At 42.6% G+C, this 16,256-nt stretch overlaps 1 protein-coding gene and 1 long non-coding RNA gene across 3 annotated transcripts; both read left to right on the top strand.

Annotated features, from left to right (window-relative positions):
- The first annotated feature begins 1,939 nt into the window (after positions 1-1,939).
- On the top strand, positions 1,940-3,008 carry LOC135489862 (uncharacterized). The gene is made up of 2 exons (XM_064775458.1): positions 1,940-2,524; positions 2,809-3,008. The coding sequence occupies exons 1-2, from the start codon at positions 2,064-2,066 to the stop codon at positions 2,933-2,935; spliced, it is 588 nt and encodes a 195-aa protein (XP_064631528.1). The 5' UTR covers positions 1,940-2,063; the 3' UTR covers positions 2,936-3,008.
- Positions 3,009-7,606: 4,598 nt separating this feature from the next.
- Positions 7,607-11,668, top strand: LOC135489421 (uncharacterized). 2 transcript variants are annotated; one of them, XR_010447155.1, is made up of 4 exons: positions 7,607-8,500; positions 8,747-9,079; positions 9,338-10,388; positions 11,061-11,668. It is a non-coding gene; the product is annotated as an uncharacterized LOC135489421 (long non-coding RNA). The 2 variants fall into 2 exon arrangements; XR_010447154.1 differs by having other exon boundaries at positions 9,338-11,668.
- The last annotated feature ends 4,588 nt before the right edge of the window (positions 11,669-16,256 follow it).

Raw genomic sequence — 16,256 nt, 5'->3', positions numbered from 1 at the left:
AAAAAATGGAAGAAATCGGCTCAATATTTAAGCACAAATATTTTTTTTTGGCCAAAAAAAACAGTAAGAAATTGGAGAGCTTTTGAAGTATCAGACAAAAGCTATGTAAATTTGCAGACACAGACACCCAAGATGGGGACCAGGGTAATCACCTCAACAATTCTCAAAGGAATCGATTTCCAAAACCGGATGACCAGAACTGACCTTATCGGTGACCCAGACATTTTATGAATGTCTAGGGTGGCCTCGGGATACATGACTGGTGCATTGCTCAGCTAAACTTATCATGAGTTTAACAGTTCAACGGAAGCCCGAAAGATTGGCTGTGATAGTGTACTACGCCTTCAAACTGAGAGGGACAATAATATGCAGAGGGGTCAAATTGGTCATCTTCGTCATTTAGTCTATGTGGCCCTGCCTAAAAGGATGAGATACAGCAACCTAAGTCAACTTCCATTGATCCAGGATCGATCACGACATGCAATTAAATAAGGTCTTTACCAACAGCAAACAAGCTGTATCAACGGCCGGTAATCGAAATATGTCAATACGTTGCCCAATGTCATGTTGGTTACGCTGGTTATTATGACCTACATTTTCACCTTTATAGGTCCCTGTGACAATTAAGTTATCAGCAATAGCGCAAGACATACTTCACGGGGTGTTTAGGTAAGCTATGAAGCCATGATAGTACATTCAATAAAAAGAAAATAAAACAGTTTTCCTGTGTCAAGTATCAATATTGCCTGAGACCTGTGCTTTTATTCTAGCATAAGTTATTTGATGAATTGACACTGAAAGGTAAAAATACCCCAGGGAACAAACTTGAAACTTCCGCGCTCGTCACGTCATGAGCACATTGAACTGTTGAACCGTGCTGAATATGTACTGGCTACCGCTCTCTAATCAAATTGTACTTCGTTAGCTCAGTGGTCTGAGGCGCCGACCTGATAGGTTTTCTTTTGGCGCTGGTTCGAATCCCACCAGGGAATCTTTGAGAAATAAAATGTATCACGCTGTGATACATATAGTTCTTTCCGCATCCGCTAAATGGCTGAGTTGCTTTCATGGAAGAAATATGATAAAATGCTCAAAGAGCCCTGTCATGCCTTTAAGGTGATACTGCCTGGAATGGCCTGACTTGAGGATTCAGCACGGATATATATTCATCCGCATCACGTTCGGGAATAAAAGTTGAAAAAAGTTAAAGTAAGCTGGGCCATATAGCACGAACCAAGAACGGTTCATCCAGCCGGAGATTATTCCGGTTTCCGTTAAATGCCGAATTAAATTATTCTGGTGTGCATGCCCGTGATGCCGTGTTTCGTGCCGTCATCCCCAATGGGAATCGGAGATTTCCCGAACGCTTCCGTTAAATGTCGAATGAAATCATTTTGGTGTCGATGCCGATGATGCCGATGCTGTCCATGCTGTCATCCACCTTGCAAAAGAGACAACCTCACATGCACTGGGGACAACACCAGCGCCTGCAATGTATAGCGATGGTGTCTCAACGCACTCTTGAAGACAGTCACCCCCTGGTTCTTGCTGTCTGGGATGAACCATTAAAGACAGGCCCAAATATCCTGCTTGGCATCTCAAGGAGCCTACTAGTATACTAAAAGGTAGCGGGAAGGGGTGGGCGTTTGTGGTTTCTGAGTGTGAGGGAGTATTGTGGTGTCTGTTGACTGGTTTTAGTATTAGGTCTTTCATTGCAGCAATGCGAAAATGTAAGCAATTTTGGTTAGATCCGTCATAACATAGAGGGCCGAACTTATAAAGCGTGTTTTTCTTTTGTTTAACTTGGACCTGTTTAAGCCTAAACATTTGTAAGACTAGAGGTAGACATGTCCTACAAAACACTGGTGTTCATCAAAAATTTGAACCACAGAAGGACGTCTGTCCAGCTAGACTAGTCCAGCTGGTGATGCAATGTGAAGCACAGATCGCATTTCCTTTGTTCAGACGATCATGTAATACTTGGTGAATGGGGTTGACCTTAACTGAACGCCTTTGCACAGCATTCAGCCCATAGGCCGTAAAGTGACGTACATCGCTCGGCAATGTCGGGAAGAAAGAGAAGTGAGAATTTCACTCCGGACCAGCGGAGAGCTCTAATTGAGCTGCTGAGAGCTCATGAAGATATCGTTGAAGACAAGCGAACGGATGTCCAGGCAAACAAGAGAAAACAGGCAGCATGGGAGAAGATAGCAGGGGAAATGAATGCCTTATTTCCCGAACGTCCACCGTGCGCATCGAAGGACCTGAAAGACCTTTGGAGACGAATGAAGATCAAGGCCAAGGCCGTAGCCCGTGAGAAAAAGATCGACCTTGGTAAAACTGGAGGGGGGACGGCCACTGTAGGGGAGGTAGATGACGAAATCCTTGCCATTCTGAATATCATACCTGGGGATCTGCAACAACTACATAATCCTGTGGATGACGATGCCCCTTCCGTTCCTGTAGTTGCTGATGACCTCATTGATGAACCCTTACCATCAACAAGCGCTGACGATCTGGGAAGGTAAATATTGGACATCTGTTTGAATTAACTTTCATAAAAAACAGGCAAAGGTATATGCAGCAAAAACGAAGTGAGATTTACTTATACTGAAATACTATCCAAATGACATCAACTCATCCCTTGAAAAATAAACTACTTTCCGAAATAGAAAAGAAATAAAATAACAATGCGAAAAGTGATTAGTTATCATGATACTTTATTATGACATTCTATTGGGTTGTTATTAGGCCCGCCATTCTCCACAGTCGTTATAAAAATAAAAGATATCCTTCATTATTTTTCAGCTGCACTCCAGCCGCGGAAACATTCCTGAAAGATGTGGATGGGGAAGTTGAATATACTGGAGGTAACTACGATCTTCACAACAGCTCTGCCGCAACCCCCAGGAAACCACGTTCTAGTAAAAGGTAAGCAGTGAATGGAATACAACGATGTATCAGTCAAATCTAATCACTTTACACTATGGACCTCCAACACTTTGGAGTTCCTGACCACACGCGTATCTAAATGACTTTGCATTCTTCTTTCCAGCCTTGAGAAGAGGGCTACCATGTCCGATGAATCCCCTGTCTTAAAGAAGACCGACCAAGCACTTGCCTACCTGAAAGATGAACATGAACAAAAAATGAGTTTGCTTAATTTGCAGCAGGCAGCAAAATTTAAGAAGCGTGCCTACGAGGCGAAGATGGACTACTACAAGGAAAAAATTCGAAAACACCGCATTGACCTGTAGCCTATGGATGTATCCTATGACATGATGAATGAAATAAAGGTTATAAAAACTTACTGGAAGTGCTGTCTTATGAATCTTTGGCGAAATAAGTTGCCTCGTAGGTTAGCTTCATGATGATGCGCTTCCTCTGCTGGCTATCGGCGCATATTGGCATCATCATGATAATCATCTGGAAGTGGATCGTTTCTGCGAATGGCCAAGTTGTGGAGACATGCTGTAGCCATGATTATGGCCATATTGTGCTGCAACTAAAAAACTCATGCCAGTTAGTATAACCGATCGCGAACTGGTATCCAAGCAGATAAAAATTCAGGGTTCACCATTCTGTTGGAAGCCATTACACTGTAAAAAAACGGTATTAGCCCGGCACCGAAAAATTGTATTGACCAGGTCTGAATATCGTAATTTGGTATTCCAAAATGGTACCGGAAATTCTGAATACAATTTAGTGGTATTCACTCAAATGTCAATACCAGTTTTTGGTACTGACAGATTCAATACCATTTAATGGTACCAGCTCAGTACCAAATTATAGTATCGCCCCAGTACCAAATTATGGTGTTGAGGAAGTCATCACCAAAAATCGGTATAGGTCCTTAATGAATACAAAATTTTGGTGTTGAACCCAGCACCATTTTTTAGTATTCAGACGGTACCGTTTTTTCAACAATGTAGGCCAATCGGAGTCCTATGGTATGGTTCAGGTTAGGTGAGGCTTGTAAGCATGAGGTCGATGTCAAATATAGGTGAGTGGTGGGGTGAAATTTGTTAAATCTCCTGGATTTACTTACTGAACATCGAAGGGTATTTCCCCTACCAACAGCGTGGAATCGTCATTTCCAAACCCCAAACGCTCTCTCGACGACCCCTCTTGTCCTCCTTTGGGCTTGATTGTAATTCCGCTCTGCAACGTTTCTTGGTTCACGAACCGGAGTCAACATATATCTGGTGCACGTGTATGCTGGGTCACCCAGCAAAATACCCTGGAGCTCTCCTGCTCTGAATCTTTGGCAAAGTCGTGATTCCTCAAAGATTCTGGAATCGTGCGCAGAGCCGTACCATCTGGAGACGACATTGGTGAAGCATAACTCATGGTCACAAACAAGTTGGCAGTTCAGGCTATAGTAACCCTTTCGATTCATGAAACGCTGGGCATTAATTCCTCCTGGGTTTGCGATGGGAACGTGCGAACCATCGATAGCACCAATTACACCTGGGAATTGCGCAATATCGCGGAATCCTTGCTGCACCCTTAGTCGTTCCGCCTGGGTTTCGGGAAAAGTTATGAAATTTCCCTTTCTATCCCATATTTCCCTTGTGACTCGATGGATAGCTTCGCCGCAGGCCCATTGTGACACACCACAGGTATCTCCAGTGACATGTTGAAATGCACCATTTGCATAAAAACGAAGAGCAATCGCCAGTTGCAAAAGTGGTGCAAGTGCTTGGTTTCGCCGAGTTGGCCGACGTAGGTCTTCACTGATGAGATCGAGTAGCCATCGAAATGTTTCTTTAGAAATTCGAAAGCGCCTCAAGAACTTCGGGTCTGACAGTTCCTCTAAAGGATTTTCTCTGTCCCTGAACACCCTCATGCGTCTTCTCTGAATTTCATTTTCATGCTCCTCTCGTTCGTCTTGTGCAAATTCAAGTATAGCAAGAGCATCCATTCTGCCGACCACACGCCGTAACCTCCTCTACATGTATGAATCATAAGCTTAAACAGCTGCAAAACAAGCCCCCAGGTATGTTTTTCAATTCCTTTGTTATTTAGACACCCTAGTCTATCTTGGATGACAGTTTTAGACACGTCCAAACTAAACATCCTTCTGTAGTAGCTGTTTATGCTAAACGATAGATTTAGACTTGTCAAGGCGATTTAGACTTGTCTAAGAGAAAAATACCTTTTATAAGTTCGGGCCAGAGTGTCTCAACCACACAGCGCCACCACGCGGGGCTTAATGGTATTAGGCTAAGTAGCTTCGCGCGATATGCACCATTCTGGGAAAACTCAATGTGGAAGTATGCTCATTAGCATAATCTGTTCTTAGCTCCAGCTGGAGGTAATCTTGCGCAGTGTTTCTTCGGCCCAGATACATTGTGGTGGAAAACGTCTAGGTCTAGTACAATGAACGCCTGGCTTAAGCCAGACTAATAAGTGAAGAAGGTCTGGCTACGCGAGGCTACTGTGATAAAAATGATCATTGCAGAGACTCTGTGACGTAGGCATATACTTTTTTCAAAAGACGATTAGGAATGATTATATATACCTTCTAATTATCACTTTACATAAATAGGTTGGCGTTAGACCGCGTGCTTTTCTTTCCTCATGACAATATACAGCAAAATAGTTACAATGTTTTGCCAGCTTTGTAATTTTGCCGCTACGCGGCGCGTTGGCCGGGTCCTTGCGTCTAGCTCTGAGCTGAACTGAACTGAAAATTGTAGTTGAACAGATAATGAGAGACCTACGGCAGCAGATTAGTGCCATAAAAAATAAAATATTACCTCGTTATTACGAGATCTTTTCTCGTTATTACGAGATCTTTTCTCGTTATTACGCAATGTTATCTCGTTATTACGAGATCTTTTCTCGTTATTACGCGATCTTTTCTCGTTATTACGAGATGTTATCTCGTTATTACGAGATCTTTTCTCGTTATTACGCAATGTTATCTCGTTATTACGAGATCTTTTCTCGTTATAACGAGATAACATCGCGTAATAACGAGAAAAGATCTCGTAATAACGAGAAAAGATCGCGTAATAACGAGATAACATCTCGTAATAACGAGAAAAGATCGCGTAATAACGATAAAAGATCTCGTAATAACGAGATAACATCGCGTAATAACGAGAAAAGATCACGTAATAACGAGATAATATTTTATTTTTTATATTTTTTATGGCACTAATCTGCTGCCGTAAGAAACAGTAACCAGATTGTATAGAAATGAAACTGCAGAAAATATTTGTGGTCTTTGTGACCAGGTTTGTGTAAGAGACGAACTTCATTATTTTATTACGTGTCCGTATTTCCGCCACATGCGAGTAAGGTTGTTTCCAAACTTAAAAGAATTACCTCAGGTTTTTTATCATGAATTTTTCCATCGCATTATGACTAAATGTTCCCGGGTAAACTTAGACAATATTCATAGTTTTTGTAAAGAATTCATCAGCTTGGTCCACCATATGTAAATGTTAAATCATGTAACCTCTTATACCCGAAAGGGTTTTTTGGAGAGAAATAAATTATGTTATGTTATGTTATGTTATGTTATGTTATGTTAGCTCATGAGGTACCTATTGCGAAAATGATTGGTTGACGAAACAATGGCCTGATTGGTTGGTTAGCCTTGTGATGTCAAACTATTTTTGCACCGAGGGGTTTCCTGTTTTTTTTATCATTGGGCTGGAATTCCTGGCTTTTTTTCGAGGTAGCACGTAGGCTCGATGTACAGCTTAGCGGATCGAGGCTATATAATGGGCTAATGAATATGTATATCGGTGCTGAATCCTCAAGTCAGGCCATTCTAGGCAGTATCTTGTGCTTATTGGCAACTCTGTCGCCCACCTTCCCGACATTATTTTGTTATAGCCTGACTATCATTGTGACCTGAGGGTGAGACACCTTGACGTGACCGTAGAGAAGACAATTCACAGCCTTGGTGCCACAGAGATAATGTTGACACCTGGCCTGTCTGAAAGTAGACATTCTGACCCACCCCCACTGCCTCAGACTGAGCTATCATTTCACCACGCTTGTGAAGACAGGAACAACCGGCCGTCTCTTCTGTACCGCTTAAACCAAAGCAACCATTGAAACCAAAGTAACCATTGAAACCAAAGTAACCGTTGAAACCATAGTAGCCAAAGTTACCGTTGAAACCAAAGCAACCGTTGAAACCAAAGTAACCTGTGAAACCAAAGTAACTCAGTTGAAACCAAAGTACATTTAACATGTGACGAAGGAGTAAAAAACCAAACCGAATCTCATGATCATGCGGAAGAAATCACGTTTTGAACTTCGAAATCTTCGATTTATCGCTAAATTGTCAGCTGAATTTCATAAAACAAACAGTGAGATGTAGCTGTTACTGTAGACCAACACTGTAATTCTACTGTGTAAAAGAGGCCAAGAAATGACAATATTCAGGTAGATAGTACAAACAAAACCGTAATCATCAGATAATAATGTATATTTAAAATATCAGCCAGTGTTCAGTTCAGTCTATTTTCGCTATTACCATATTTTGCAATACCATATTTAGCTATAACCATTATAGCTATTGTTTCATACATAGATCGACATCGACGCCACATTCGACCTCTTTCCTTCAACCATCGTGGTATCAACAAAGAGATCGAGGAAGACTCGATGCCGGAGTCACCGAACATTAGTTGCAGCGTCATTCGCATGGACGGTAAAGCAGCCTTCCTACAACCGCCAGAATCATCCGAGGACGCGGCCCATCACCTGTTTCTATAAAGATTTTGACCTTTTTTGAGCAAAACAGTATATTAGTCGATCTCCCTCCTATTGTGTGAAAACGTTCTCGACCAGATGTTTCAACTCCTGATCCACGGTCAGATTTCTATAACGGCACGGCGGCTGACGGTCTTGGGCGAATGGGTTCGAACAAAACAACCACAGAACATCGAAACAATAAATAACGGATTAAACGGACCCAGCGTGTTATCACCCACAACTTCAACTACATGAAGTTGAATGCCAGGTTTACTCATGGTTTTCTCCACATGGTCTATATTAGTCTTGAGTAGCAGCAATACAAGACACGTGACAAGCTCACAACCGGCGAGTGAAGTCTATCGCTTCTCTCAAATGCGCTAATGCGTTTTCTTCACTTGTTTAGCTTGATCATTAAACCGTCCACGTCACCAATGAGGAAATCGGTTAGGATGTTTTATACTTGAACTACCGGCACGTTTTTAGTAATGGCATTAACATTAGAAAGCGCCTCCGAAGGCCTGCAACTGAAGAAGACGGAGAAGATCTCTTTCCTAATCGACCTTTGGATATTGCCAATCATCCTTGGTGTTCCCGGTAACATTCTTACCGTGATAGTGGCCACTCGCCACCAGAGCAAGCGTCTCTCGCCGTCTGTCTACATGGCGGCGATGGGTGTGGTAGACACAATCTTCCTGCTTGATCGCACGGTGGCGCTCGTGACTAACAAACTTCTCCTTGCCGACCAAATTGATACAGATCCCCTATGGTTGTTCCGGTAAGTAGAGAAATAAATAAACCAATAATACATATACTTGGAATATACGAGTACCATCCTTTCAGAGCAGTTCGTGGCCGTCTGGCATATTGGGAGGGGGGGGGGTCATGCTCTGCTTGTTTCCTTGCAGTATAGCCAGGTGTCTATCTTCCACACGAGTACCATCTGTTCATAGCTGTTCCTGGCCGTCTGGCATATTGGGAGGGGGGGGGGGGGTTAACACATGCTCTGCTTGTTTCCTTGCAGGAGCCAGGTGTTTATCTTCCACACGAGTACCATCCTTTCAGGGCTGTTCCTGGCCGTCTGGAATATTGGGAGGGGGGAGGGGTTAACACATGCTCTGCTTGTTTCCTTGCAGGAGCCAGGTGTTTATCTTCCACACGAGTACCATCCTTTCAGGGCTGTTCCTGGCCGGCATGTCAATAGATCGTCTAATTGCCGTCAAGTTCCCAATGGATGCTCCGCGGCTTTGCACCACCAAGAGAGCCAAGACTGTTGTCATCACACTATCTTTCCTGATAGTTGCTTTCAATATCCATATATTCTACATGATTCGTTACTTTAGGGATGACCAGTTAGGTACGAGTAGATAGCACCTTACTAAGGTATAAAGTAAAACGTTATATGGGGGATGCTCTGTCGCTAAGTTTCGTCCTCCAGGTACCTCGGTCGATTGGTCATTGAGTTGACGACCAGTTTTAGCAGGAATCATTCTCGCCTGAAGACGGATAACTGTTGGATCTGCAACCAGTTAACTAAGTCTAATATCTCTGCAATCAAATGCATAGTCCCACGGATTCTTTTCGCGGCGTACTCCTTTAAACATCTTCGTTCCAGGTATATATGCGACGGTGATGACATTGCCCGAGCTGCCACAGCTGGAAGTTGTAGCGACAGGTTACTATGTGGTGATAGGGACTGTCCTGCCATTCACTATCATCTTCACCACTAACGTCCTAATCATAACATCACTAAGGAAGGCATCCAAGGAACGGAAGAAACTAGAATCGGCACAGAATGTTCGCTTGGAGAAAGATACGCAGTATATGACCAGAATGTTAATCTTTGTGAGTTTGGCTTATATTATCCTATCACTGCCGTTCAGGTTGTTCCATCTTCTGATGCGTATTCCGCCCCTATCTTATGATCTGTCTGTGTTTGACTCGAAGAAATATTACGTAGTTCAGTCTTGGTGTCTTGGTATAGTCTGGATGCTCAACTACGCCACTAACTTCTACTTGTACTGTATCGGGGGCGGACGGAAGTATAGACAGGAGGCGAAGACCGTCTTGAAAAAGATGTTCCCATGCTAAATGTAGGTGGAGCAAGGGTCACTAATAAAGAACCCGATGCGAAGACAAAGAAATGATTTGTCGTGGTGTTTTCAATCTTCTCCCATCGATCGACCACACTTTGTTATAGTACTTAGCAATTAGTAGGCCTATGATGTAAACTCGTTGTTGTAACCATCACAGTTGGATGTTTTTCGACGCATTTACCTCCTCCATGCCAATGTTTAGTCGCTCCTGCGCGCCCCGGTGACCGCCAATAGACTCAAGCATCTCAGCTGAGGACCCCAGGACGATACATCCTGAATAACAGATGTCATGCTCATCACTCATCCCTCCGCTGCAGACACAGACACAAGAGAAGATGGCAGTGACACGGTGGCAACATTTGTTTTGAATTTTATCATTAGAATAATTGTTATTATTCGTCCGACGTGGTCGGTCTTACCAGTCAGGTTGGCGAACACCGTACTGCGATGATGGCATTCATCTGGTATGACGCCCTCGTTTGATTAAAAAGTAGAGTTGGGATAGATCGATTACTGGCTATGGAGTCGGCCATGTTGACGATCTCAACCATAAGGAACGTGCCTCAGAAGGTATGTTGCACATTCTTCTGTCACTTTTTTGAGTCGAGGCCAATGTTGATCCAATGGAAGATGAAAGCTGTCTTTGCTCCGGTTATTTTGTCACGTCCAAATAACATCTTTCCCAGGTAGCATGCAACTTCGGCCCGATATCGGCTGAATTATGGCATAGCGTGGCCAAGACGGCCGATGTTGGGCCGATATCGGGCCAATTTGGGCACTTTCCCTCCTGATTTCACTCAAAGGTCCCGGCGTTTGGCCAGTATCGGCAGGAATATGTTTCTTTGCCAGACTCCAGCCAAGGTTCAGCCGATATTCTGGGCCAACGTTGGGCCAAGATCGGGCCGTTTGGCTGCCCTAAACAGAAAATTTTAGAAGCATTAAATATTAATTAATATTTCTAAAAATTCAGAAAAGTACACTGGTCGTTCTTGCCTCCGAATTATGATTTATGTTGTTATTTGTATAATATAATTATCAATAAATATTATGCGCGTATTTACTGGCGGCTTTGTGATTTTTCCGAGGATTTCCGCGGAAATCTATAACTGCCGGGCAAAATATTGTGAGCTAGAAAGTCAAAAATCTGTTTGAAATGAGGTGAAGCCTGTTGTTCACTCCTAAACTGTTGGCCTCGGAAGGAAGATTATAATCTCTGATTATCTTGCGTTTTATTATCTTTAGGACCCTGTTCAACTCGGCTTGGTTTGGAATGTGCTTTGCTGTTACTTCATCAATAGATGTCACCAGTGCGCAAAAACATGGGACATTCGTCATTTGTCACTTCATCCCTAACCTCTGTTGGACTCCCTAGCACTCTATCTCCTGATCGAGGTTCCAACTGTGCAGCAGGTGGTGCTTTAGGCTTTGGTCTAGGCGGTTGAAATCCTCCTATCCTGCGTTCTCGTACCCCTGGGAGAGCTATCGTAGGTCTACTTGGTCGTGGGATGGGCAGTATCTCAAACCACATACCACATACCACATACCCACATACCCACATGCCAATTTTTTCGAGGTGGAGCAATCCAATGACGGTTGAAGCTTTTTCTTCACAACTATTGTTAAAGGAAAATCTGTCGATCTTTCGACCTTAGAGGGCGCCACCGCCAGTAACTTATGTTAAAGAGGAAGTCTGTTGTTAAAGGGGAAATTTTTCGATTTTTCCCCCGGATATGGTACTCTGCAAAATGGGAATATCTGTCGATATAGTTGGGGATATGGTGATATTTGAATCCTAGAGGGCGCCACCGTCACTTTCTAGTGTTAAAGGGAAATATCGTGGAAATATCGAATTATCTAATATCGAAATATCAAATTTCCCCTTTAACAACAGACATCCCCATCGACATAAATTACTGGCAGTGGCGCCATGACTGGATTGCCCCACCTGGAAAAAATTGGCATGTGGGTATGTGGGTATGTGGGTGTGTGGTATGTGGTATGTGGTTTTAGATACTGCCCGTGGTATGGGACGGTTACGTACCGGTTGCACGTGGCCGGCGTAAATCCTGTGGCATTTTATTCTGGGCTGATGGTCATCTTGGTCACTATCCAATATCTGTCGATGCTCTGGTTCCTCGGCAGACTCGCCCTAGTGCCGAATTTAAACGCCCCAGTGCCGAAATTAAAGAAATTCAGACACTGGAATCGATCAATTGCCGCCATCATGGATGGCAGCATCCTGAGATTCAGGGTTTTGACAATCCTACGTCATAAACTTTGTCGCCAGTTCAGACTTAAAATCTTATTCAGGCCGAATTAGTGCCACTTTCTCTCATAAACGTTTTATTTTATTAACAAGAGGCCCAAGGGCCTGGCGCTCAGCTGAGTAAGCAGATACAATTCATAGTTTAGCAGTTTTACTGATACTTTTAGATAGATTTGGCAAGGACTATATAGTTACAATAACCATGTATGCTTCATTTCGATGTAAGTGACATCACATGAAGTAATGCAGTGCGAGTGCGACATTTCCAATAGAGCCAGGATCTATGTCACAGTGACACACAGACAAGATTGGTTTTCCTTCTGGTATCAAAATTGATGTCCTCATACCAGTATGTCCTGAAAAGGTATTTGGACACTTACATGATCAGTGTACCGTTGAGCTTGGGTTTGGTGCAATACCAACTTGAAATGGGGGGTCAGTGGATCTAGCAAAGTGAAGTGTTTGGGATGGACCTGTATGTGAAGAAGTAAGATAAAGAGGCGCTTAAGAAAATTAACTTTATTGGTAAAAGATTGACCTGACCTGCAGATGATTGGAATTTAACAAAGGCTGATTGCAATCATGGAGTAAATTATATAAGAATCACTGATTTGGCAAAGATTATTACAAGACGTCAAGATGGAAAGTGATTGTACAGTGTTGGCTGTAGCACCTGGTGACTCCAGGAGGAACATGTGAGACAACTGGCATGTTGCCAAATCCGGACCTACTTTCCGTCAATGCTGAATACGTCGATGAGAGCTCTCGAACTATCATTCCATGCAAAAAATGGCAATGACAACACCACTAATAACTTCAAATTATTTTCCGGTTATGATAACACAACACGCATCTTCATGATCATGATCTTTCTCAAACTAACTGAATGACCTAATCGCCTTGGACGCACAACCACATATCAATCCGCCCCGACAATCGACACATCCATTCGATTCGATAACACTCGATACAGTTTGATAATAAACAAAGTTTTCGTGCTTTTAGCTGTCAACATCAATGGCTATAATATACTCCTGCAGAATAGTAGAACTAATAGAACTAAGTTTCCAATAGTTTGAACACAAATCAGAACATCACCCATCAGCTGGACTCAGATCTGCATAAATTACGATAAATAATGAGGTCGTCGCTTCAATTTCGCAAAGAAAGTTGACTCCATTCGAAGGTTGTTTTGACCAAATTCCGTTGAACTCATCGTTATGAGGGCATTTGAACACATTCTTGTTGATCTTTTCTATAAACGTGTGAAGTTTCGTACCAAAATACATTTCCGTAAAGGCTTAAATAACAAAATCATCGCTCCGGTAGAAATAAAAAGGTCACCGCCATTTTCTTGATGATAGTACTCCAGGTAACCTCGACCGCGCAGTGGAGGGTCGAGCCGCCTCGTCAATTTACCCCAGACGAGCCGTTCATACAGTGGATGCACTGGCAATACCAGCAGTCCGGTATTCCCTGGTTCGAGGTTTTCATGTCAGTTCGCGGCGGGAAATTTAAAGCGGAATCATCCGGGGTCAAACAACAGTTTTGCTCACTACCGCCAACTGGTGATATAAATCGACACTAATCTATTTTATATCTATCTTACTTCTGTATCATGAAGACCTTTTCAACTTTATTTCAAGCTTTTATCTGCTGGAATAGAGCGTCAAAAAATTGTTTTTTCATTTACGCTTTTTGCCCTCTGGGGAGCTGAATTTGAGTCGAATCGCCCAAATTTTTTTCCGTAAGCAACATTTTCTGCGGTGTTTATAAGCAAGACTAGATTTGAAGTGCCATGTAGAGGCGTTGTAAGGAACGAAATCAGCGCCTATAGTGTCAAGATAGGTTCTTCGGGTCTCTATTGAGCGACGTTTTCATTTCTGGCATTGACGTTTTCATTTCATTTCTGGACATCCGGTTTCTCCGGATATGAAGATTTTCATGTGATATAAAGAATGTTCATGCGCCTAGCACTGAGCTTTTGTTATAGGTCGTTCAACAGCTGCTGCAGTCGGATAGGCCTGGTTGTGATAGAGCTTTACAGGAAAAGTGATCGGCATTATCCTGTCAAATGTATCATCATCATCACTTGACGCCCTACTTAGAAAATCGGCAAGAACCATGTCCGAACCTTTACGATAGGATAAATCAAAGCAATAATATACTGAATGATCAACATAGCAGTGAAAAACCTTGGATTGTAGGATGTGCTTGAAAGCTAAAATATTACTGTAAAGGCCAGTAGGTTCAAGCTCTGACACAGAAAACCTAGCAGCAGATGCAGGTAACCTTTTTGAGTAATACGCTATGACACGTTCTTCTCCTTGGATTTCTTGCATAAGAACACCCCCTGCGAAATTCAATTGGAAATGGTCAGCAAAAGCCAGGATTTTCCAGCTAATTCTAAACGATATTTCCTTCCCAGAAGGCTGGAAATAGCTGGAAATTCCAGAAATGTCAGAAATGTCAGGGCTGGAGTTTGGCGATACCGTATTTTGGTAAATGCGAAAAAGCTGGGAAAAGCTGGCATAACCTGGCATTAGCTGGAGCCAAAATTCCAGAGCTGGAATAAGGTGGAAAAATCTGGACCCAAACCAAAACCTTCCAGCTGATTTACCAATGTCAGGGCTGTCATTTATTGGAAATAGCTGACGTTTGTTGACATTAGCTGAGGAGTCCAGGATGTGGACACTGCTCTTGTTGAATTGTCATTGATGGACCCACCATCAAGCCGTTTTACTTCCTGCACTGCGCATGTTAGACGCGATCATGCAAGACATCTATAGAACATGGAAAAAACATCAATTTTGAATAAAATAATTACAAAAACTAACCAGATGCAGGAATTTCAAATCACGGAAAAACATTTTTAAAAAGAACTTACAGGCCATTTCACTATTAAGAAAACAATGCTGCAAGTGCAATTCACCATTAACAATTCATTAAAAATCATCAACAATCCTGGCTTAAACGCACCACATACTGAACTTCCAGCAGTTTTTTGCCTCCGTTATTATCTCCATCCATACCGCTGAAGAAATACGTGTAATTTTTCTGTATATCGTGCGCCTCACTTTACGGTGCACCTCACCCAAAAATGAGCTGATTCTGCCGTATGCAATGTACACTATCTCTGTGAAGGAAAAAAAGCAGCAAATCGTGAACCCATTTTACGGACTTCACTTTTCATGGCCACTGCGCTGTTAAAAGGAGTTGAATTTCAATATTACTCAACAGCGTTTACCCTTTCAATCATTTCTATACACTTCGAAAGTTTCGACGCAAAGCATACTGTGGTTTTTGATTGACCACAAAGACGCTACACTTGCTGAGATACCAGACCGCTGATAGAGCAATAGCGATGGCCAGTGGCCTCAAGCTAACTCATAAGCAGTACCGCTTGCTGCCCCCATTGGAGTGAGGTGCATTCGTGTACATTCCAAGAGTAACTACACAAGTTCCAGTGTAATAATTGGCACTTAAGGACCAGTTTGTCTATTCGACAAAAAGAAGGATGTCACCGGCTACAATCCAGGATAAGCTGGCTGTCTTTCGGTGCTAGATCATCATGTTACTTATAAGCTCACCAACCTCGGTCTATATAATGTTTGCGGTCACATATTCGTGAATAAACATCGGCACTGGTACAGAAGGTAGAAATAATAAGGCAAGAGGAAATGACCCAGTAGGCCTGGTTGTGATTAACAAAAACTCAAGTAAAAGTTCAAATTTGTTTGTACAGACCTGGGGTAGATTATGGCCGAGGCAACATGGTTATGTTGGAGACCATGACTTTTTCCTGCTCTTTATTCCACGTTTTTCAGAAAAGAAAAAAGTTTTAAAAAAACGTTCGCACATCGTCCCCAACAGATATTTGTCAGCACATGCTACAGTGATATTGCCTATATAAAGAAATCGAAATCTAATGACAATTACCTTATTAGCCAAAAGGGACGTCAGGCTGTTAAGTGTTATGAGCAAAGATTTTACGGGAGTCGATCGCTTTTCTGCTGTACTTCCACAAGTTGTTTCTTACTCAGTACTAACATTGAAACGTGTGAAACACGTTTTATTCTAAACAAAGGGGATATTACTTACTTGTGCATCTTCTTTGCTACTTTCAGTCGGCTCCTCATCTTGTCATTGATCTCCTTGATGGACAGGTGGTA

This window comes from Lineus longissimus, chromosome 6, assembly GCF_910592395.1.
Source record: "Lineus longissimus chromosome 6, tnLinLong1.2, whole genome shotgun sequence".
In the NCBI taxonomy this organism is placed as follows: Eukaryota; Metazoa; Nemertea; class Pilidiophora; order Heteronemertea; family Lineidae; genus Lineus; species Lineus longissimus.
The sequence above is the reverse complement of the archived record's forward strand: the minus strand, read 5'-3'. Positions and strand labels throughout refer to the sequence as shown.